The sequence below is a fragment of the Serinus canaria genome, chromosome 5 (assembly GCF_022539315.1).
Source record: "Serinus canaria isolate serCan28SL12 chromosome 5, serCan2020, whole genome shotgun sequence".
NCBI classification, from domain to species: Eukaryota; Metazoa; Chordata; class Aves; order Passeriformes; family Fringillidae; genus Serinus; species Serinus canaria.
This window is the reverse complement of record NC_066319.1, coordinates 37,792,952-37,816,242: the sequence shown is the minus strand read 5'-3', so window position 1 is coordinate 37,816,242 and position 23,291 is coordinate 37,792,952. Positions and strand designations below refer to the sequence as shown.

At 47.8% G+C, this 23,291-nt stretch overlaps 1 protein-coding gene across 1 annotated transcript; it reads left to right on the top strand.

The window, feature by feature from the left end:
* Nucleotides 1–14,764: 14,764 nt before the first annotated feature.
* On the top strand, nucleotides 14,765–21,026 carry NKX2-1 (NK2 homeobox 1). Its single transcript, XM_030240265.2, has 3 exons — nucleotides 14,765–14,817; nucleotides 19,211–19,587; nucleotides 20,356–21,026. The coding sequence occupies exons 1-3, from the start codon at nucleotides 14,765–14,767 to the stop codon at nucleotides 21,024–21,026; spliced, it is 1,101 nt and encodes a 366-aa protein (XP_030096125.2).
* The last annotated feature ends 2,265 nt before the right edge of the window (nucleotides 21,027–23,291 follow it).

Below are 23,291 nucleotides of genomic sequence, written 5' to 3'. Positions count from 1 at the left end.
TTCAGTAAGGCCACAGCACAGACCTCTGCTGGCAGGAGAGTGGGGTAAAAAAGCTATGGTACATGACATGGGTTCTCCCTTTTGCCAATAGCTCAGTGTGAAGCTGGGCCTGAGCATTAAAGATACCCAAACAACAAATATCAACTTTAGACCTATGAAAGGTGAAATAAGCAAGGTTTGGCATCAAGGGATCATATTACAACAAGTTGGACTCCTATAAGGTACAAAAAGTCTACTAAAATTGCTGCCTGTTTTCACCCACTAAGAGGAATACAGTGTATAGGGAGGACTCAAGAGCTTTTTGCCTCTTCCCAGTCACACACAGTTGATCCTGGGGACATATGCACTGTTTCTTGCAAGTATGTGAGTGTGAGAACATGAGCAAGTGAGGTCTGCAGGAGAAGGAGCATGAAGGACAGAAGTCAGTTTTCTTTAAAGCAAATAATCACCCTTGCCTTCAAAGGACCTCGAATTTTGCTTCATACATTAACTTTCTTCAAGAGTACTAACACGAGTTATAAATTAGCTGTTGGACTGAAATTATAAACACTAATGTGACAAGCTGGGAAAGGTATCTAGAGACCTAAGATAGGTATGATTTAATTTAATATCTGTAGTGTGATTAGAGAAAAATATTGGAAACACACTGGAGGCATTTGCAGAGGATTCTTCCCTGGGAAATGTTTCTGTCCTTTGCTGGGGACATCATGTTATAGAAAGGTATAATATGAAAGGATTAAAGGAGTCTTGGGAGGTAAAAATAAAACTACAAGACTGATCTAGGAAAAAATGGAAGGTGGAAGGAGCTGAGGAAAGCCCAGAACAAGGCTACTAAAGGCTCTTCAATTGCCCTCTATTGATGATGCATAATGATGATACAATAACAATACTCACTGAAACTTGCAGTCCAGCAAATCCTTCTTATGCAGTGACTAATGAAATACTGTATCTTCTTACTGATTCTATGAACAGCAGGAGAGCCATTTAAACTAGAAAAAAACATCCTAATTAGGTACAAACTCAGGAAAGGAATCTTATTTGTTAGGTTTGTGACTTCATTTCAAAAAATGGGCAAGAAAAGGGCAGGGACAAGGGACATGAATTTTTCACAGCAATATACTGTGATCATGAATGTAGTTTTAAAAGCCACATTTCTACTAGATGGAAAAAGAAAGAGAAAACAACAACAACAAGAAAAGGACAACTTTTAATAAAGGCATATGAAAAGAGAGGGTGAGGTCCATTCTTGAGGAAAGAGGCAGTGATGAGCAAGAAAGGACCAAGGGTCTAGTGTTTAACTCCCTAGGCAGTTCCACTGTGAGCAAGAGATTGTTAAAACACCACTGTGCCCTGTGGCAGTCATTGTGTAAGGATGCTGGTGTTGGCCAAAAGAACCAGATTCAACATTCCTAATCAGCAATATCAGTGTGTAGATTTTTACTCAGAGACAAATATATAAACTACATTTCACAGTCTGTACAGGGAAGCAAGTCTTTCTATAGTGAGTCAACTCCTCACAGTGCGGGTAAACTAGGGCAAACGAGGGCATCTGCAGCACAAATGTGAGAGGTGGACTACACATGGCTAAAAGGGATGGAATAACAAGATGTGTGAATAAAAGCAGGTACTTGCAACAGGAAAAAAAAAAAAGGAAAATTAGAGGAGGGAGAAAAACCTCAGGGAAAGCAATGACGAACCCATCCAAGACAAGACAAAGCATAAGCAAAAGAGTAATCAACCTTCCACTGTTGAAGATGTGCTCCTGGGTGTAAGCCACACAACAGAATCAGACATCTGGGTGACCAAGCTTGTGCTGTCTGATAGAGGGTCTGCTGTGCTGGCTTCTGATTGCCCCTGCTCCAGTCTGCAGTTCATCTTCAATGGAGCAACAGTCTGAGAAGTGGCCAAGGAAGAAGTGAGCTGCTGCCTAACAGGCACAATGGGGTGAAGGCACTAGCCTTTGGGACTAGTCATCTCATTTAGATTCCCACAGGAGTCTTAGACCTATATTTTAATTAAAAAGAAGACAATCCAGTTATGTTGTCCACCTAGTTCTGCTATTTTGTGCCATTAACACCGAGATAATATAATGCAAACTGATACTGTATTTTCCAGCAAATTTCTTGCTCATTAAAATTACATATTTGGGCAAGTGGAAATTATAGAGTTCAGATTTGTTTTCTCTTATTTGTGATTAATCTAAAGTACACAGATAAATTAGGTAGTCACAGGAGACCATCAGAGCTACCAGAAGCAGCTGTTCAGGAGAATTTCCTAGTCTGGGCTAGTGAAGAAAAGAGTTGCAAAACTAGGTGATGAGAAGGGGAAATCCCACAAAATAACAAAGTTCCCAGATAGCAGAATGTTGCAAACAACAAACCATTACTATAAAAATTAACATTGCCTGACAGATCACATATTGTGTCAGAAAGCTCTAAAGAATCATAACAATAGGCTTTGCTTTGTTAAAAATAGCTTGTCCCTGACTTTTTACTTTTTTCTCAAGCATTCCTGGAGTAACTACTGAAGTCAATACGGTTATATTCCAGGCAGCTGCCCTTTAGGAAATAACCTTGAAAGAAACATGAATATAGGTTATTTAAACATAAGAATCTTCCATCTTCCTCTCTCATACAATCACTTTGACAGGGATTTTATCATCTAGGTGGATACTGGAGATGGGGTTTTTTATTCCAACACTCAGGGAAATCTTCAGCCACACTGAGTCGTCTCAGACAATGAAAAAGGCACATTTTCTCCCAGTGCCCCATGAAAATCTTGTCTTGACAAACAACAACCAAAAGGAGTATTGTTCCCTAAGTCTCTGTGGAAGCCTGTGCTACAAGTTGTATTTCATCAGACTGCTGGCTGAGAGTCAGCCATACCATCTCCTGACCTCATCCCCTGCCTCCTGGGCAGTGTGACAGGGACAACGAGCTGTTTATGATCAGCTTTCCAGGCTGAGGATAGCTGAGTTGGAGTTTAGCTGAATGGACACAAATTGCAGCTACCTCACCTGGAGTCAGTCCAAAAGCTGTAGATCACATGCACACATGGGGGATACATGGGGAACCCTGTGGAAGAGTGGATGCCAGAGAAACACATGTTGCCATGCTCCATTTTCTCACCAGCATGTGCCAGCACAGAGACCTCCTAGGATGCCCTTCCCCCTGCACAAATGGCTGGAGAGAAATCTCCATGCTTTCTACTTTCCAGACCATTTAGAGACCCTTTGAGCAACTCATGCATTCACTGAGTAGCCCAAACAAATCTGTGTCTCTAAAATGGCTTTTACTCATATATTCCACTTTCTCCTTGATTTCTTTTCTCCCTGGTTCATCAATTCTGCAGATTTCTTACACATGGACATGCAACTGGGTTTGGAATAGAAATATACTTGACAACTATGTGTCCTTCATGGTAATAAAATTGTCTTCTCCTGGACTATTACTTGGTCTCCTCAGCTCTCTGGAAAACAAAAAAAGAGAGAACACACGTGCATGCAGATGACAAAGGAAGGACAAGGCTTAGGAACAGAAAGAAACAGATGAAAGAAGAGACAATAAGAGACAGAAGAAATTTGATTCACTGAGTGGCATTTAAAAGAATGACTATTTCATTGGTCACTACCAGGTCACCCCTTGGTCACTTCCAGGTCTCCACCCATTCTCAGACCTGTGAGATCAGTAGAAGTTATGTGTGCATATAAAGACTGGAAGGTTTGAAAGTCCTTGTTAGTTATCCATTCAGATAACTAATGCAAAGAGAAACATTATAGTATACAAAGAATAATGCTCACCATAAAAGTTGATGGAAAACATTTCCTGTGGGAAAAATAAGACAAAGATGTTTACTTATGCCTCTCTGGAACTGTTGACTTGAGAACAAGAAACAGATTAATTTTATACTGTAATAGTAAATTCAAGCTCGCAGACATTTTATGATGTGTCTGTGTGTTGTCTAATCCACAGTACTCCACAATTCTCTGTTTAAAATTGATTGCACAGAATGGTCTGGTTCACCAAATAAAAGGTTAACGTGCATCTCATATGGAGACAGTGGATTTTGGTTTTTCAATAACAGACTAAAAAGCTAAAGGCATTCTGATCCCCTGTTGAGGACCAAGCATTCTGGAAGAGCATCTTTTAAAGTAAAAGTCAACAATACTGTCAAAACCACCAAAAATCTACCACTTTTTATTCCATTATTTTTAACTGGTAGAGAGAGAATTATATGTTTAAAAAGTCCCAAGATCCACATTATGTGTCTTCTAGATTTTGTATGCTGAGTTCTTGGATGCTGTGACAGTCTCTGGTGCTGTATCTGAGATGGCTTCACAAGACTCAGGAACATCCCTCTGGGAAACAAGGGCTGCTGTCCAGATAGGAGGAGCAGGATTCCTGCCTGTGGCAGTGCCTCAGTCTTGCCTCAGCAGTGATGAACATGCAGTCAGCTCAGTGTAATGATTATCTGCAGGCTTTCTAATGCAATGCACAATATGGCTCAATCAGACCCTGTACTGCTCAAAAGAGTTCTGCAGTTTTTCTGTATTATAAGGGTGTCTATAAACAGAGATGGGTAGAATGTAGTAGCTGCCTAAAATTTGGTTCAAGCTGTTTCCCAGCTACATTGATTTCCACCTCTCTGTCTTCTGATGTAAGAATCTAAGCCATGCTAGGCTTTGGATACAAACTTCTCTACTAACTAAGAATGAAAACCTTCTCTGACAGGTAACAAATGTGGACATTGATTGGCAAAATCAGGTCAGACACCTTTCAGTGCCTGGAAAGCAGTCATAACTGATGCTAAATAAGGCCCAGTAAGTCCTGCTGTGGTGACAACACAACTGATTTCCCATTCCCACCCTAATAAAGTACGTACATGAGAATTAGTTATTCATACAAGAGGAGAACATTTGTATCAGCTACTTAGACTGTGTGATGGAGCAGAGTTCTGTCAAATATTTGATGTTCTGGTGTACAGTTTGAGATTTTTTTTTCCACAATTTTCTACTCCCCAGAAGGAAGCAGACTATTCGATTTTCACATAGGCTTTACCTACTCAATTGTTTTTAAGAATTCAGATCAATTTTTTATGGGTTTGTTGTTTTGGCCTTTTTTTTTTTTTTTTATTTGAGATGATTGCAAACTGAAATTTCTCTTCCATGGAAGAATTTTGTACTCCTCCTGAATTCAGACCATTTATTGAAACAACAAAATTCTGGTGAAATTTCTCCCTCTGAAAAAACCTTAACATCTGAGACGTTCTTCACTTCTGTACTGAAACAGAGAAAAGATTTTTGAAAGATAAAATTTATTTTTTTATAACAGCAGGTTTTAATAAACAATGCAACTGGGCAATGATATCTACCTAAGGCACTGAAGGGCAGACAAAAATGTGGCAATCAACAGCCCTAAGGAGTTTAAATTACATTTGCTTAAGAGAAAAAGATGACAATTCAGAAAAAAAAATCTACTGAAGTTTGTATGGTTTAATCAAGCTTTAAACTTGCCCTCTTTAATTGTAGTGTAATATCTATCGATGGGTCTTTATTTAGTTAAATGTAGATAACTTTAATTGGGTTTGCATGGTAAGGTTTTGGTAGCAGGGAGTGGGGGGAGGCTACAAAGAGAGCTCCTGTGAGAATTTTGCTAAAAGCTCTAGCCATGTTCCACAGAGCCAGTGCCTGCCAGATCCAAGGGAGACCCACCACTGGCCAAGGTCAAGCCCGTCAGTGACAGTGGTAGCACCTTTGGAACATCATGGTTAACAAGGAAGGAAAGAAAGTTAAGGAAAGGCAAAAGCAAATTGCAACCAGAGAACAGAGGATTGAGAATATGTGAAAGCAACAACTCTGCAGACACCAAGGCTGGTGAAGAAGGAGAGGCAGGAGGTGCTCCAGGCCCCAGAGCCGAGATTCCCTGCAGCCTGTGGTGCAGACCATGCTGAGACAGGGCGTGCCCCTGCAGCCCAAGGGGGGTCATCATGGAACAGAGATGCACCTGCAGCCCCTGGAGCTGCTCCATGCCAGAGCAGGTGGGTGCCCAAAGGAGGCTGTGACCCTCTGGGAAGTCCACATTGCCACAGGATCCTGGCAGGACCTGTGGAGAGAGGAGCCCACACTGGAGCAGTTTGCTGGAAGGACTTGTGACCCAATGGAGGACCCACACTGGAGCAGTAGATAAAGAACTGCAGCCTGTGGGTAGGACTCACTTGGGAGAAGTTCATGGAGGACTGTCTCCTGGGGGATAGACCCCATTCTGAAGCTGGGGAAGGGTGTGAAGATCCTTCCCCTGAGAAGGAAGCAGAAGCAGTGATGAACTGACTGTAACCCCCTTCCCATCCCTCTGTGCTTCTGAAGAGGAAAAGACAGAGAGCAAAGGGAACAAAGTTAAGCCTGTAAAGGGGGGAGGGGTAGGGATAAGGTGATTTGGGTTTTTTTGGTTTTTTTAAGATTTGGTTTTACTTCTCATTATCTTATTCTAATTTGCTTGGTAAGAAATTCAGGTAATTTCCCCAAGGTGAGTCTGTTTCAACCATGATAATAATTGGTGAGTGATCCTTCCCTTTCTTTCTCTCAACCCAAGGGCCTTTCATGGTATTTTTTCTCACCTGTGTCTAAATGAGGAGGAGTGTGATGGAGCAGCTTTGGTGGGTACTTGACATCCAAGCAGGGTCAGCCTATCACATAATGCAGGAAATAAAATTTACCATGAAAACATAGAAAAATCAACAAAACTAGGTGAAAGAAATCCAACTGGTGATTGAAATTCACCCCAGATATGATGCTTATTTGTACACTTGACTATATGGGCAATAATTCTGATTTTTCAGTAACAGTCACTGCATGTTCAAACCTTCTCCTCTATATCTCTGGGCCACAGATTCCCTGAGATGCTTGCCCTAAATTGTCTCCAAACCTGCTTCTGCAGCAGTTTATTCAAGGTCCATAATAGTGAACTACAGAGCCATTTTTCTCCAGCTCCTCTCACAAAGCCCTACTGTGGCCCTCAAGTGCTGGGAGGTGTAAACACAAGTAATACCAACTTCAGGGAGATAGCCACCCTTGCCAGGTAAAGTGCAAAGGCATTACATGTGTCAAAATTTCATGATGAGAAAAACATTGCTATTTCAGAATATGAGCTTTCAAATGACCCTTTCTTGAGGGAAGAATGGAAAACTGCTATGTTTTGTCATAACAAAACTTGACTTGTCATCCCCCTTCTTCCCCCAAAGCACATTGGATGTTGGACCATGTTTGATTCAGTAAAGTTTACACCTACCAAACAGACTGCATAATTTATTATGGAACTTACACTTTTATTCATCTACAGAAGACACTTTGTGCCCCACAAGAAGAGTTATTTTTTTGCTTTCTCAATGCACTTCATGTAGATGTGCTTGAGAGCATTTTCTGTGATCTTCTTAGTATGTGTGTATAGATGAGCATGTTTTGTTTGCCATGTGATTTCTCCCTCCTTTTATAGCCATTTTATATAAATCTTAGTGAATTAAAAAACACACACAAAAACATACTTCCTGTTTTAAAATCAGAGGCAAAAGACACTGCCTTATTAGAAAAGGAACAAATACAGAAAATGAAGCATGTCCATTTAGAAGAGGGATCAGAACTGAATCTTATCTTCTAAGTAGCCAAGAAAACAAATCATATAAGAATTCAGACCTCTGACCACCTCTGAAGGGGAAAGCTAATGGAAACAGCACCTCACTGGGGACATTACTGCATATCATCACCTAACAGTGACCCTGAGGGAAATGAAACTGAAGAGAAATGGAGCTGGATGTGAGGGAGGTGGAACTGTTCTCATTTCTGAATGCATCAGAATAGTCTGATTGGGTATACAGCACAGCAAAATGAATAAATACCAGAGGAAAAATATTTTCAAGCTTTGTAAAGGAATGACATGCAGATTGAGAGAAAGGCAAAGTCCCATATTTCTAGCCATTTTTGATAAATGCAGGATACATAATGACTTAGTCAGAAAAGGAAAATTGAGAGAAGCCCAGCAATTGACGGGGCTGCTCACTCAGTGAAGTATTATGCCTTGCAAAGAACAGGCCATGGAGAGCTGAGCATCCAAAATCCATTGAAAAACCAAAATTTTGCAGATGTGCAAACATTTCAGACACCTTTTTTTTTCCTTTTTTTTTCTGAGGTTGTCGTTTGCTTTAATCCATCACTTTCCTGGGCATGATGATTCTGCAGCCTGTGTAATGCTGCTGGTACTCACAGTGCTCTGTGCCACGTGAGAAAGGTGCTCAGCTGTGAGGCTGGTACCTGTTTGCAAGCTGTCACCACAGCCAGATCCTGCCAGTACACTGCTGGCACTGGTCCGCTGTGAAAGGGGGACAGGAGGAAGAAATGCACTCTGGCTGGGGACAGATTAGGAAGCTGATGATTGTCATCCTGGTGCTGGGAGAGAGTTGAGGAGCGGCTGAGGAGCAGGAGGTGGCATGAGGCATAGATTTGGTACTAAGTCAGTGCTGGCAGCCCCAAACTGCTGTCAGGAGCCCTGGCCACAGCTAATGCCAAGAGCCTCAGCTGCCATCCCTGCCATCAGCAAGGCCTGCTGCAGCAAGCAGTACCCAAAGGAAGATCTGTTTGGAAACCCCTGCTTCATGTAATATGTATTTCCATTTAATGTTTCCAGCCTGTATTCAGGACCAAGTATTTTCACTGCAAAAGCACCAAAATTCTATAATGAAAAGCAAAGTACTCTTTGATAGGTTTTGCAGTGCAAGCTTTAAATGCTGTAAGTACCAGAGACTCTTTCCACTGATTTTAAATGCATCCTTATTCCTCCCTCCAGCAGAGTCCAGGGCCACAGGTGGCCAAATGGCAGGGTGGACCCCTGCCTCCAGCAGATGATGGCAGTGTACATGCTCCTGAGGCACCATGGGCAGCCCTGCTTGCAGTCATGCAAGGAGGGACTGTGGAACTGCTGGGCTACCATGGTGGTTTTCCTCTCAAAATGTTTTTAGCAGCTTTGTGGCCAGTGCAGGCACAGAGACCACTGAGGGCTTCATTTGTCTGCAGCGCTGAACTGCTCTGACTGTGCATATACTTTTAACCATAAGTTCTGCCTCTCAGTCTCAATAGCAAACTGTGCTAGTTGTGCTGGCAGGGAGGGCAGTGTGGCCAGATAGGCAATGCATGGATTTGCATCCCTTCATTAGTCAGAAAAGAATTCTAAAAGATGATCTGGACCCACCTGTTGCCCATATGACCATGGCTCCGTGTTATAACATGTCATAATAGGCTCTCACCCTAAAACTTCTGATAGTCATAGGATGTTTTGAGCTCACACAAACAAGGTGGGAAGGAAGTGTCACTTTTGTTCACCTGTGAAGCTTGCATCTAACAACCGGACAAATCCTTGATGCTCTCTCTGCTGTCAGGTCCCTTCCCCGGCCATATAGAACCTGAAGATGGCACCTCGGTGGAATGACAGAGCTGGCACACTAGTTCTGTCTGTAGGCAGTAAAATGACTTCCTCCTTAGTCCTGTGCTAAGTGCTTGCTGAATGAGTTTGACTCTGCAGACTCAAGGACAGCCAGCTCAGGTTGTTTCCTCCAACACTAATACGTAAACAAGTTACTCACTTGGTTTTTTCAGTTAATGTTATTCGGAGAGAGTAAAATGCTGTAGAGCATTCATTCTGGTTCCAGTTGTGGAAATGGAGCATGTATAATTACCAATGTGGGTAGCAGTCCATCTCGTAGCCTTACTTATGCCAGTGAAGGATATTATCTCATTATGTCAGCTTAGCAGTCTTCTTTCCCTGGAATTCAAAATAAGCAAGGCTCATAAAAGAATGATAGAACAACTAATTATAAGAGACATTATTTTAAAAACTGAATAGTAGTCAAAATCCATTAATGGACTATTTTACATGACTAAACTACTTTCAAGAAAGTATCTAGGCTTTTTCAGCATAAACATTTCTACATTGAAAATGTAACTTGAACCTAATTCTATGGTCAGCTATTTTTTGAGTAAGTATAATATGTGCTTTCATTTATGACAGGGCAAAGATGAGTGAAATTTTTAACTTCATTATGTCTATCATCCAAACTCATTTAGAAGATAATCCCGCTACATGGAGACTCTTCTGTACTGTAATGCTAATAATGACTAATGTCTGGGAAAACAGAAAATAGAGCTGCTAGCAAGGACTTGTTTTAGCATATGTTTCAGGATTTCTATTTGAATAGAAAGTGCGGTTCTTATTCAAAGATAAGGTACCTCTGGACATTCAGAAATTTGTTGGGTGCATTTTTTAGGTTACAATACGAAGAGGCTTTGGTTTTGCTTCCCAGTCCTTGGTCCTTCAACCCAGCTGAACCTCAAGCTGAACTACTTTCTTACCTTCTTGCTGGTCAACTCCAGGAAGGAAGGTTCTGCAGGGCTGAGCCCATCTTTTGTTAAATCTGGGAAACCTTTCAATAAACCCTCAGTTGTAAGTGGAACTGTGCTACCCATCCCCTAGAAGTATGGGACCTAAAGAATCCTGCCAGTGAATAACCAAAGGGAAGAGAGGTTGCTGCTGGGACACAACAGAGGAAGACATGGACATCAGCTGGCTACAGTAAGAGCCAGCTCACTTAGGAGCAGCTCTGTTCTTCACATAGCTGAAGGGAGAGAGAGAGATCTCTTTCCAATTTTGTCATTTCTTTTCTGGCTTGATTGTTCTTCTTAAGACAAGGAAACGGTGAAATATTTTGATGAACCCATTGCTTCCCCCTCCTTGGAAGGAAAAACATCCTGTATTTTACACTGTGCAATTCATATAAACAAATGTATTTGGCAGAGTGAAAATTACAACGTTTGAGCAAAGATATGGGGTACATGCAGTTGCAGAAAGATACAGATGCCCATTCATCCCAGAAGTAATTCAGTGCTGCAAATAGTTGTACCTCACTATCTCTCACTTCCATTTCTTGTATAAAATACAGGAACTCTGCTATGTATGACAATACAGGTACCACTGGTGCTGGACTGAGCAAGCCACATACATTGCTTTTAGAGCAGACTCTGTGAAAGATGGAGTATTGCAGAGTAGTCCTGCTGATGGAACCTGATCTGGCTTGAGATGCCTGACCTGTAGGCTTAGAGATGATGGGAGCTGTTGTCAGAGTTGTCAAATTCCTGGCACAGGTCTCACAGCTCAAGAAGAGCCTTTCCTGACATGTATGTCATGCATATATCCATCCCACTGCATAATAAACTTTTGAGACCCTATTTACAGCAGGAAACACTTGAAAGGCTGGGATTTGAAACTGAGCTAGCTGAAACTGGTAACTGAACTGAACCCTTTCCTGGCAAGAGAAATGCACCTGTTAAATCAGCACCCTGGGCCATACAGGTACAGCAGTAACTGGTTAACAAAACCCAGCCCCAGAAACAATGCTGCAGAGGGTAGAGCTTTGTTAATGGGTTTGGTAGCAGCACCAATAAAGTTTGTGGTTGAGTTTAGCTACAAATGGTGTCCTTTGTGCTGTAGCTTTTTACAGCAGCTTTTAACCAGACCTACCAGTTGCACTAGCCAGACTGAGGGCACGATCTTCCCGGAGACTCTGATTCCCATGAAATGAAAAGTGGGCTTCTCAAACATTCCTAGGTTTGCCCTTGAGCTTCTGAAATGGACCTCTTTGCTTAGGAGATTTCTGTGTCCTCTCTTCCAAGAAAAGAACAGAAGAAAATCAAGGCAGAGTGAACATTGACTGGGGTTTTTTTTGGTTGGTTGGTTGGTTGGTTGGTTGGTTGGTTGGTTGGTTGGTTGGTTGGTTGGTTGGTTGGTTGGTTGGTTGATTGGTTGGTTGGGTTTTTTAAGATTTGGAAAATGTTGATTTTTAAGGCTCACATGACAGATAAACAAACCACCTACCACTCTGAGTGGGCAGCTGGGTCACTCTGGCCCTACTAGGCCAGCTCACTGATTCATGTCAGCTCTTCCTCCAAGGGCATCAGCCCTGGATGGCGCTCGCATCTTCAATTCCCACACTCAGAGAAGAGTGTGGGGCAATTGGGCTGCTCCTGCAGAGCAGGGGCTGAGAGCAGACCTCATGGGATGGATTCCTGGGCTACAAGCTCAGAAGGTAGGAAGCAGCTGAAGAAGAGGCAGAGTCACTCCCAAAAGGCAGTTATTGAGTGATAATCTTTTGTGTATACGACCATCAACCAGCAAGAGCGCAGTTTGAAACTGTTTAACTGTGCTGCTGTAAAGCAAGCTCTTGGAACAGGCACAAGTTATTTAACAGTTCCTCTTGATCCAGGAACAGGCAAATTTCACTTTCCCCAGGGAGGGGGAAGAATCTTGCTCAGAGACAGAGCTACCTTCTATGGGAAGGTGTTGAGGAGGAGCTGCAGCAACAGCAAAAGAAGCTAATCCTTTCCCCTAGGTTTGGAGAAATGCACAGTGTAAATAAATGAAAGTCCATGTAATTACATCCCAAGGGCAACTGAGCAAATTCCCGTTCAGTTTCCTCATTTATATGATTTTGCCTTGGCTAGGGTGGAATTTCAGCAGCAACAGCAGCAAATCTTCAGGGGCAGGTGACGGCCAGCCCTGGCGGCCCGGGCCCGGCGCTGCGCTTTCCCCGGCGGCCAGCGGAGGGAGGCTGCTGCAGGTCCCTCCGCCCCGGAGGGCCCCGGCCCCGGTGGGTCCCTCCGCACGGCTGACAGCGCCTGCAGCGCCCACCTCCCACGGGTGGCCCCTGCCCACTTTTAAAAGCCAAGGGCACAATGGGACAGATGGCAGCTTCCTTCCGAATTAAAGCCACTGGGGGAGCTCAGGTCAAGCCGCAGACGAGGGAGTAGAGGAGAGGCAGAAAAGAATTTGGGGGCAATGACCAGAGCACTCGGTCACTCCGAAATCAGTGACAGCAGGGCACCCGCGGACAGATCCGCCTGAAGCCGCGCCGTTTGCGCGGGATCCCGCCCTGCCGTGGTCAAACACAGGAGGCTTCGGCCCTCGTCTGAGTGGCCCTGCTGGGCACCCAAGGGCAACGAGGAAGGGCCGGGGTTCCTATCAGCCCTCTTATAACTTGCCCCCGAGTTTTGCTGTGAAAACAAAAGCAAAACAAACAGTCCCATTCCCCCCCATTACGAAAATAAAGCTCGGGCACCACACGGGCTGGTCAAAAGAACTCCATTGCCGTTTTTAAACGAGCTACCTTTGGTACCGCTAGCCCTTCCCCGAGCCAGCGGGGAGCCACCCGTATCCCTGGAAGAGAGAGGTATCGGGGAACAAAAGGCAAACTCGAAGTGACATTGGAAATAAAAGGGAGCTTTGGTTACCCCCAGGGTAAGGTCGAGGGGGAAAGGTCGCCTGTCCACCAGCGGGCATACTCCCGGCGGGCGCGGGGGAGCGCCCCCGGGCTCGGCCCCTTGAGCCGTCCGCGCAGCCCCGAGGGCGCGGGAGGGCGCGGAGCCCCCGCCCCGCAGCACGCACAGGGCAGGCTGCAGCTCCCGGGGCCCTCGGCGGGGCGGTCCGGAGGCAGGGCGAGGGCTTCGGCACCAAACCGGGGGGCAGCGAGCAACGAGCCCCCGAGCCGCCCGTCGCCGCCAGCTACGCTGAAACAGAAAAGGTCTGCGGAAAATCAAACTGCCGGGGGAGACCCGCAGCCCGCCCCTCCACGCTGTACCCACAGGCACGGCCATGTCCGTCGCCTCCGCGTCCAACCCCACCCGGGAGCCGAGAGCCCCTTTTCCCGGCGCCGGCGCGGCCGCAGGCCTGGGCGAGGGAAGGGGAAGGGAGGGCGGTGAGGTGACCCACTTAAAAGCTGAGTTCCTTTTTGAAACACTTAAGAGACGACAGGGTTGAGGACTGTGAATGTATGCGTAAATATATACTCATGCATACCCACTGCCAGAGGTATGCACCCCCACGCTTGTATGCGTGTGTGTAGGCATGTCTGGGAACACACACAAAAGCGCATAACTCCTAAGATAGATAATGTCATATGCTCATAGTTATACCTAAAAGCAGATAAATCGATAGATCCCGGCGGGATTCTGTTTGTAGGTATATACCGATTAAAAGTATTTTATACCTAAATAAAAGGTGCTTAGATTTTTAGTTATCTCTACAGGCTAACTTTTAGCAAACTAACTCAACAACCACCTTCAAGTAATCCTCCGCATAATCACCGCTGTCTTGGGTGCATCAAAAACGCTTCAGGGCAAAGATAAGTCTTATATGTGTGTACTGACACTGTTGCGGTAGTGACAGTCTACTGACACTAAGAAAGCTAGATGTGGAGGGCTTGTATTAACTGCTGATAATGTCGGACGAGGCGTCCACACATCGGGGCGAGTGACGCTGCTATCCACCCGAGACTACCGGGGCACCCATGCATACAAAGAGCTCCTTCCCGAGGGTCCCCACGCCGGGCAGCCTCGGAGGGGCGCGGTGCGGCTGGCGGGCCGAGGCGTGCCCCGGGGCCCCGCCGCCCCCGCCCTGGCACGGCGGGCCTCCGCCCGCCGCCGCGGCTCCGGGAGCCCTGCCCTGGCACCCCGTACCTGGCCCCACCCTGGCCCTCTTGGCCGGGAACGGCCCGGCGAAGGAAAGGACGGGGAGGGTGTCGAGGACCAGGGCAGGAGGACTCAGCCGTCCTCCTGCAACTGGGGAACCAGAGAAAAGAGCTGAGCGGAGGCAACTCTGCCCTCGCTCGCACAGAGCTTTGCGAGTGGGGCCGCCAGGCACCTGTGGCGAAGGGGCCCGAGAGCCCCAGCTGCGAGATGCTCCACGCCCTGGGCAGCTGGAGGAGCAACTGTGCGTGCTCTGCGGAGGGGTGAGGATTTTCGCTTTAGCCTTTGGTGGTCTCGCTGGTTGCCTTAGGTTCCCACGCCAGGGGGAGAGGTTTCGCCCGCTGTACTGAGGGGTTTCTCCCACCCTAACGAGATAACCAGGGCAGGGGGGCTTTCCCACGGCGAGGAATTGTCCCCATGAGCCACAACAGGCGTTTCCTTCCACACACACACCCAGAGCGCTCCGTGCCTAGGTAGCGCTGGTAGGGTGCGTCTCTGGGAGGACTCCTGCTTTCCTACACGCCCAAGCATGTGCTTTCCAGGCGGGAGCGGCTCCCAGCGCCCTGCCCGCGGCCGGCAGACACACAAGTCCGCCCTACACTCTATCACTACGGAAACCTCCGCTCCCGGCGTAGTGTGCTGGGCACATCTTCCATTCTGGGGGGCATGGGGAACCAGAGGGTGTATTACACCGACATGCACAAGGAATCAGATGAGGTTTCTATGAGCTCGTTCAGGGTGGGTCGAGAGGGGCCAGTTGCGGCAAGCTGCCTCGGTGGTGCCATTTTTCCAGGTGGTCGTTTACATCTCTCGATGAATGTGTTAGACTTATACTGATGACCAGAGGCGAAGAAAGAGCTCTGTCACAGATCTGCTGTTGCCACCTCTAAGTCGGAGCTCTCTGGGAGCGGCTGGCCCCGCCGCAGAGCGCTGCTCCCGCGGCAGGGCGGGCTGTAGGGCTGCGGGCAGGGCAGCGGACAGGGCTCCCTCCTCGGCGCTGGGAGCGGGGGCCGCAGGGCTGGGCAGGGGGTGCAGCCAGACGTGCACCCGTGAACTGATCCAGAGGGAGCACGGAGCACCTCATGGCTTTGTATCAAAAAGTTACACCTAGAAAGCGTCCTTCTTGTTGAGAAAGAATTTGCGTGCGGTTTGCGTGGGACCCTTACCCTCTGCCCTCCGAGCCCTCCGAGCTCTGCCTGGCCGAACATATTTGATTCCCCTTGGGGAGGCACAGCAGCTCGTATAAAAAAGACATTGTGTGTCTTTGGAGAGCCCTGAGCGCACTTTCAAAAGCTGATTCTCGAGTTCCCAGCCCCCGCAATCCAGTTGATGAGGAAACGCTCTGCGGTCTTGGTGGCACCGTTTCCATTGGGATTGGCACCATTTGATTGACAAAGTCTCCCATTCTTCCACCTCTCGAGTGTTATCAAAAGGATTGTGTGGGGTCAGAAGCTATTGAAGGGACGTCCGTGTAGCCGCATTTCTGCAAACACGGGGTGAAAACCGTGCCTTTCTCATGAAAATGCTTCCACCAGGCAGAACGCATCTCATCTTCCTTGCTCTCCTCCTTAGCATTTCTTTTTAACTCGAGTGTTTTACTAAGCAGCATCACCAGGTAAACGAACATTTCGCTAAAGGCAGCCTAGGCAGGACTCTGTCGGGACGGCCACCCTCCCCGGATGCTGGGGCAGGCATCTCTGGCAGACGAAACTCCGGTGGAGGGTTTGGAAGAAAAGGGATAGTGAAGGGAGACGACGCCAGCGAAGAAGTTTTCTCGCCCGTTGTCCACGGTCTGACTTGCCCCGTTATAGCTCATTTGGGGCGGGAAAGCAGGTGCAGAGGTTGACCTGTTTCCTTTACACCGCGTCCATCTAGCCCGGCAAAAAAGTAGCTAGAGGTACGCTCGCCGGTGTGCTCCTTACTCAGCGGTCAGACGTGCACAAGAGAGTTTCGCCCTCTCCCCAGCAAAGGTGAACGCAGCGCTCTCGCATTAGCTTCCCTCTACCAGACCCCGAGCAGAGCCAAGGCCCGACTCGCTCGGGATAACCTAACCGAGCAACGTTTCGGTGCCGATTTAACCTCATTCGAGCGAGAGGATAAACAAGCTCTGGCAGGCGCAGCCGGCGGCCAAAGGGTCGTTCGGGCGGCGCTCCGGGGCCGGCGCAGGGCGGCGGGGAGCCTCGCCCGCCCGCCTGTCCGAGCGCCGCTAACCGCTCCCGCCGCCGGAGCTGCTGCTGGGGCCTAGCGGCTGCCCCACCTCGAGCTCTTGGGGATGGGAACGGAGTCTCTGCTCCTGCCCCACGAATTGCGCGGTCACTTGCCGCCTTTCGCCTCTGATTAAAACCGGCTGAGCCGTCGTTTTGGTGGATCCTGCAGTATTTAATTTTTTTCCCTTCCATCCACCTCTTTCTTTTAAAGGCTCATGAAAGAGGCATGGGAATGGAGGGTATGAGAAATCGGGGTGAAAAAAACAACCTCAAACCCCAAGCAATCAAACTACTAAGGCAAGGTCGATTCTCTTTATCTGTGTGGGAACAAAACCAAAGACCAGACTCAAAAATACGAGCAGAAAGGGGAAAAACCAGGGCGAGGGAGGGGGGTGCGGGGGGGGGGGGGGGCGGTTAGTATAAAGAAATATTCCAGAGATCTGGATAGATAAGATTGAAAGGTTTTAAAAGAAAAGTGGAAAAAGAAGAGGTAAAACTCAAACGCCTTTCTAGCTCAAAGTCGCCCTTCTTTGCCTTTGGTGACCCAGCAGACTCACAACCAGCCCACTTCGGGGTATTCAGCCTTGAGGGAGCTAGTGCCGAAAGAAGCAGCTGAGATGATGTAAGAGAGCTGGAGGCCTGATTGAAGGAAAGTTCCCCCGATTATATTTGTGTGGAAAAGCTCACCTCTTGCAGAGCTCTAAAGTGTAATCAAGACTGAGGCTTACACTTGAAGGATGTTAACTCTCATACGGGAACCTACTTTCTCCTAAACGGTTTCTTGCCTAGTGAATGAGAGCCTCCCAATTGAAGCAAAATGATCCTTATGTACTAATATCAAGCACAGCCACAAAGCGACCGGCTATTTATGCTGCCACTTTAGACAAAGATATTTAGTTATTCCCGGGTAGCAAGTGCACTTTTGCATTTTTAAGCACGAACCAGCCGAGCACAAACATATTTACAAGTGCAATTACTAAATAGTTACTTGACACTTCAGAGTCCCAGGGTTAACTGTACCTTCGCTGTAATTTTCTTAATATTCAGGTAATCGCTGTATTAAATTGTGGTTGCCAGGGCTGTAGGCCGAGGTGTGAAACACTCAGGGGAGGTTTCTCTCCTCCGCCCGGATCACCCCGAAATATAAGCTTTGGAGACACTAGGCGTTGGAAGATTTCTTCAAAGACCCGAGTGACATTAGCTACAGGCTGCGTGTACGTGTGCGTGTGGCTGTGAATAGATCGCTTTTGTTTTCACACCGGATCCGAGAACAGATCCGAAAGTGCCAGAAATTGCAGTTTATTGGAAACTACAGGGAATTCATTGGCAAGGTCGTGTAGCAGATGACCGGAGAGGTCTTCTCCATCCAGCTCCCGTGCTGTATAAATAACCTTAGAAAGCAGCTTCAGCTTCAGAGGGACCACGAGAGACTGTAAGAGTCTTTGCCTTTGAGAATAACAAGCGACATTTTACGCTAACCTATTTTTCATCGGTCTCTCGTCCCAGGCAATTAAATTACTGCTTGATTTTGCAAACTTTGTCTTCTACCCTTCTCTGAGATATTTAAAAAAAAAAAAAATCCCTTCCTGAAAGGAATTTGTGGGTTTAGGGAGCCAAATGATCCTTGCACTGAGTGTCTTAGGGGACATAGAGTGTTCCCGAGATGCGAAACCCCAAGCGCTTGTTCAGCCCCAGCCTGCCGGGGCATCTGACCCGCCAGTGCGGGGAGTGCGGGGCGCGGGGAGCCGTGGCCCTGAGAGAAAGGTCTGCCCTCCGAAGAGTTGTCCTCCCGGCGGCGGGGCTCCTTCCGGACCAAACTTAGTGGGGGAAGAGGGAGATTCTGTCCTTTGGCTTACTGGCATTCCACCCCGTTTCCCCAGCTCTCACAAAGGCTGGGCTGACAGCCTTGCCACCCGGGAGCTGTTTTTAAATCCTTTCACCCAGTCAAATGGTGGTCTTTTTTTTGCTTTGCCTTCCATTTCCCGTCCACGATATTGTCACCCCGAGGAAAAAAAAAAAAAAAAAAAGAGTTGTGCTCACGGGGTCTTTCTTTCTTTTTTTCCTCTCTCTCCCGTCCTCTCAGACTCTTTCTTTTTTTTTTTTTTTCATAAAGACATAAAAAAATTCTGACAAGTAAGACTTAAAGGTGTTTACCTTGTCATCAGCATGTAAGCTAATTATCTTGGGCAAGATGTAGGCTTCTATTGTCTTGTTGCTTTAGTGCCTATGCCCCGCCTCTGGTGGCAGCCTAAAACCTGGCGTCTGGCTAAAACAAACGAAAGGCAGCCCTGAGCCTCCACTCAATCCAATTAAGGCGGACTTCGTCCACTCGGTTACGTGTACATCCAACAAGATCGGCGTTAAGGCAACACCAGAATATCTGGCAAAAAAAAAAAAAAAAAAAAAAAAGATTTGCCTCCCCTTCCTTTTTTTTTTTTTTTTTCCCCAGCCGCCGAATCATGTCGATGAGCCCAAAGCATACGACTCCTTTCTCAGTGTCTGACATCTTGAGTCCTTTGGAGGAAAGCTACAAGAAAGTGGGCATGGAGGCCAGTAACTTGGGGGCTCCCCTGTCAGCCTACAGACAGTCTCAGGTTTCTCAGCCGGCCATGCAGCAGCACCCCATGGGCCACAACGGAACAGTGACTGCCGCCTACCATATGACAGCGGCAGGGGTCCCCCAGCTCTCCCATGCTACGATGGGGGGCTATTGCAATGGGAACCTGGGCAACATGAGCGAGCTGCCGCCTTACCAGGACACCATGAGGAACAGCGCTTCGGCGACAGGATGGTACGGCACCAACCCGGATCCCCGCTTTTCCTCAAGTAAGTCAGCTCGGGGCTGGGTGGCCGAAGGGGGCTTGCCGCGCAACTGCCCCGACACACCGCGGGCAGAAGGCACGGGGGGTCCGCGACAGGGCAAAAGTCGGTCTCAAACCCAGACGCGTCCCCCAAACCCCAAATTCCTCCTCCTGCCCGAGGATCGTATCCAGTCTTCCTACCCCGGCTGGTCGCATGTCAGCCTCCCGCGGCTGCTTTTGCGGGGCAAGGGGGTTGGAAGCCCGGCTGTGGCGGGGAGCGGGAGCCTGGCTCTCGCCGTCCGGCGGTGCGGGAGCGTCGCGGCCCGGGGGCCCAAAGGGAGCCTGCGGTGCCCGTCCGCCTGCGCGCCGCCCGGCACCGGGTGGGCGAGGGGGGAAGCCGGAGGCGCCGGGGCCGCGTCCCGGGAAGCGGCAGGGGAGCGGCAGAGTCCTCTTCGGCCGGCGCCGGCGGAGCCGCTGTCCGCGGCTGCTACCGCCGCGGCTGTCACTTTAGGTACTTTCCTGGCTGTGTCCCCGGGCAGGACGAGGGGTGAGTGGTCGCCCTTATTCACCGGGGCTGGGCCGGGCGAGAAGGGGGCCACCGCTCTCCCCAGGGACGTGAGCCGTTGTTTAGAAGCGCGGGTGCCCCGAGGCCGCGGCAGGGGCTGGGCTGCCGGGGGGCTGCGGAGCTCCGCTGGGGGCAGGCGGCGGCGGGGGCTGCCGGAGCGCGGGCCCCCACTCGGGCCGGGCCGGGCCAAGCCGAGCCGCCTAAAACGTGCCGCCTTCTCCCTTGCAGTCTCCCGCTTCATGGCGCCGTCCTCGGGCATGAACATGGGAGGCATGGGCAGCCTCGGCTCCCTGGGAGACGTGAGCAAGAGCATGGCCCCGCTCCAGAGCACGCCGCGGAGGAAACGGAGGGTCCTTTTTTCGCAGGCCCAGGTTTACGAGCTGGAGAGACGTTTCAAGCAACAAAAATACCTCTCCGCCCCGGAGAGGGAACATTTAGCCAGCATGATACATCTCACCCCGACTCAGGTCAAAATCTGGTTCCAGAATCACCGCTACAAGATGAAACGCCAGGCCAAAGACAAGGCTGCGCAGCAGCAGATGCAACAGGAGAACGGCTCCTGCCAGCAGCAGCAGTCTCCCAGAAGGGTGGCCGTGCCAGTGCTTGTGAAGGATGGCAAGCCCTGCCAAGCAGGCTCCAACACACCCACAGCAGCTATCCAGAGCCATCAGCAGCAGGCAGCTACAACGATCACAGTGGCTACCAATGGCAACAGCCTCGGACAGCATCAGAGCCACCAGACAAACAGTGCGGGGCAGTCTCCAGACATGGGACAGCACTCGGCCAGCCCTTCCTCTCTGCAGAGCCAAGTCTCCAGTTTGTCTCACCTAAACTCTTCTACTTCTGACTATGGCACTGCCATGTCTTGCTCCACCTTGCTATACGGTAGGACCTGGTAAAAGGATTAAACAAAGAAAAAGGGGAAAAAAAAGGCAAAAAGAAAAAAGAAAAAAAAAAACCCAACAAATTTTCCTAGTTACACAAATCTCTGTCCTCTCCAAACTACTGTATGCTTTTTTCTTCTTTTTTTTTCTTTTTTTTTTCCTTTTTTTTTTTTTTTCTTCTTTTTAATGCTCTTCTCCCTTTCCCCCGTTTTACTGAGCGGTTTCTGCGGACCTCTAAGAGAGAGACACTTTTTTTTTTTCCATTTTATTGTTACTGTTGATGGTTTTGGGTCTTTATGTTTTTTCTCCCCCCAAGTTGTCCTATGGGGTGTATAAAAATATTCAGACTAATAACCATGGAGCAGTCTGCAGAAAGGGGACCATCTTTAGGCATGGTCTGAAGACTTGGATATCAGATGTACACTTTGCCAGCGTCTAGGACTTGCATGTAAATACAGAGATTTTGGGGGATGGGGTGGTTTTCCCCCCCAAAAAACGCATTCGCGTCACCCAGACACAAGAAGCAGCTTCCCCCTCCCCGGTCTCTCCGAGCCCGCCGCCAGGGCCAGCGGATGGAGACGTGGAGTCATCAAAGGCTTGGCTTTTATTTTCCTCCTTACGTTTGATGTGAACCTGTAGCTGTATAATGCTGTCAAAAGTTGGACTAAACCCATAGTTTTTAGTAGCCTGTATATTTTGTTGTAAAAAGAAAAGGGAAAAAATACAATCAACCAAACCAACCCCCACCTTTTTTATGGACACTGATCACCCCGTCGTAAATCCTCCGGCAGTTTGTTATTTGCGCACGCCGCCTTTTCCTGTTGTAACTTATGTAGATATTTGGCTTAAATATAGTTCCTAAGAAGCTTCTAATAAATTATACACATTACGAATATTCTTTTTAATTTCCCCCTTTGGTTTCCTCTCCCGACGTTCCTTTCCTTACATCTTTCTCCTTTTTTTTCCCCTTACCCCCCCCCCCCCCCCCCGCTCCCCCTTTTTTTTTCTTCTTGGTGGAGAAACAACCCGGGATGTTGTCAGAGCCCGGAAGGCCCCTGCCCCTCCCAGGGCCCAGACCCTATTCCCAAAGGAGGGCTGCGGCAGAGGGTTAACGGCGTACAGGATCAATCCTCAGCGTGCAAACAGGACAAGCAAATGTGTGGGATTCACGAACTCGAGATCGAAGGAACCGAGTCCAAATTCATTAGCCCGTTTATTTTTTGGGGGATGAGGGTGGGGGCGGGGGGCACCTCAGCGACTTCTTGCTAGAGAAAGTAAAGTATTCCGGGACTAGAAATTCAAATGCCAAAGGCACGGAGGAGAAAGAAGGTAAAAGTCTAACGCCATTAGAAAAAAAATAAAATAGCGAAGAACCTGCTGTCAGTATAGAACGTGAGTCCGATTTAAAGTGTCCAGTTTTAATACCTTGTAAGAAAAAAAAAAAAAAAGAAAGATAATTTCTACCAGGTTTTCCTATGTACTTGTATTTTAAGGGAAGTACAGTCACCTTATTTATAATCAAAATAAAAAGATAGTTTATTGTGTACAACATGTAGTTTGAATTAACTTTATTTATAAGGCTGTGTTTAATTTTCTACATTTCCATATATTTAATTTTGTACGTATCCAGCCTCACACCCCGCACTCGGCCAGGCAGGTTCGCCTGCACAGCCCACCCCACTACTCAGGCGGAGGTCAGGCGCACGCTGCGGCTCGGTGGAACACAGACGGGCTTCGCTTGGTCCCTTTGGGGGCTGTTTTTCGTGTCGCATTGCTTTTCTAAGGGGGGGGTTGTTAGTTTGCTTGTTTGTTTGTTGAGGTTTATTTTGTGTAGCCATTTGGGAAGTTTGTAAAGAAGGAGATGAGGAGAGAGTGCGTGCGCACACGTGGGTGGGTGTGCATAGGTGCGCGCCGGGCTTAGGCACAGAACGTAAATAATATCGGTAAAGCGAGGCGGTTAGACGGTAACTTTTCTCGAAATATAGGAAGCATATGAAGCTAAACAGCTCGTATCTGACGAGTTCTAAATCCCAGTAACTCTCTAATTTTCAGGTCCCAAATATTCCTTTTGTGAGTGTAGCAAAATAAGAAGGATCCCCCTTCTAAAAGACCTTGTAGCGTATTTTTCTTTGCATCTGCTTCTCGGTTTCGTTTTTCAATTTCCAAATCCATAGAAAGAGACCGCAGTCATGGAAACGCCTCGGAATTACAGAGGTGTTACGATATAATCATATTTTTAAGTGAAAAGAAAACAGGTTGCCTGGGATGGAAACAACCCAA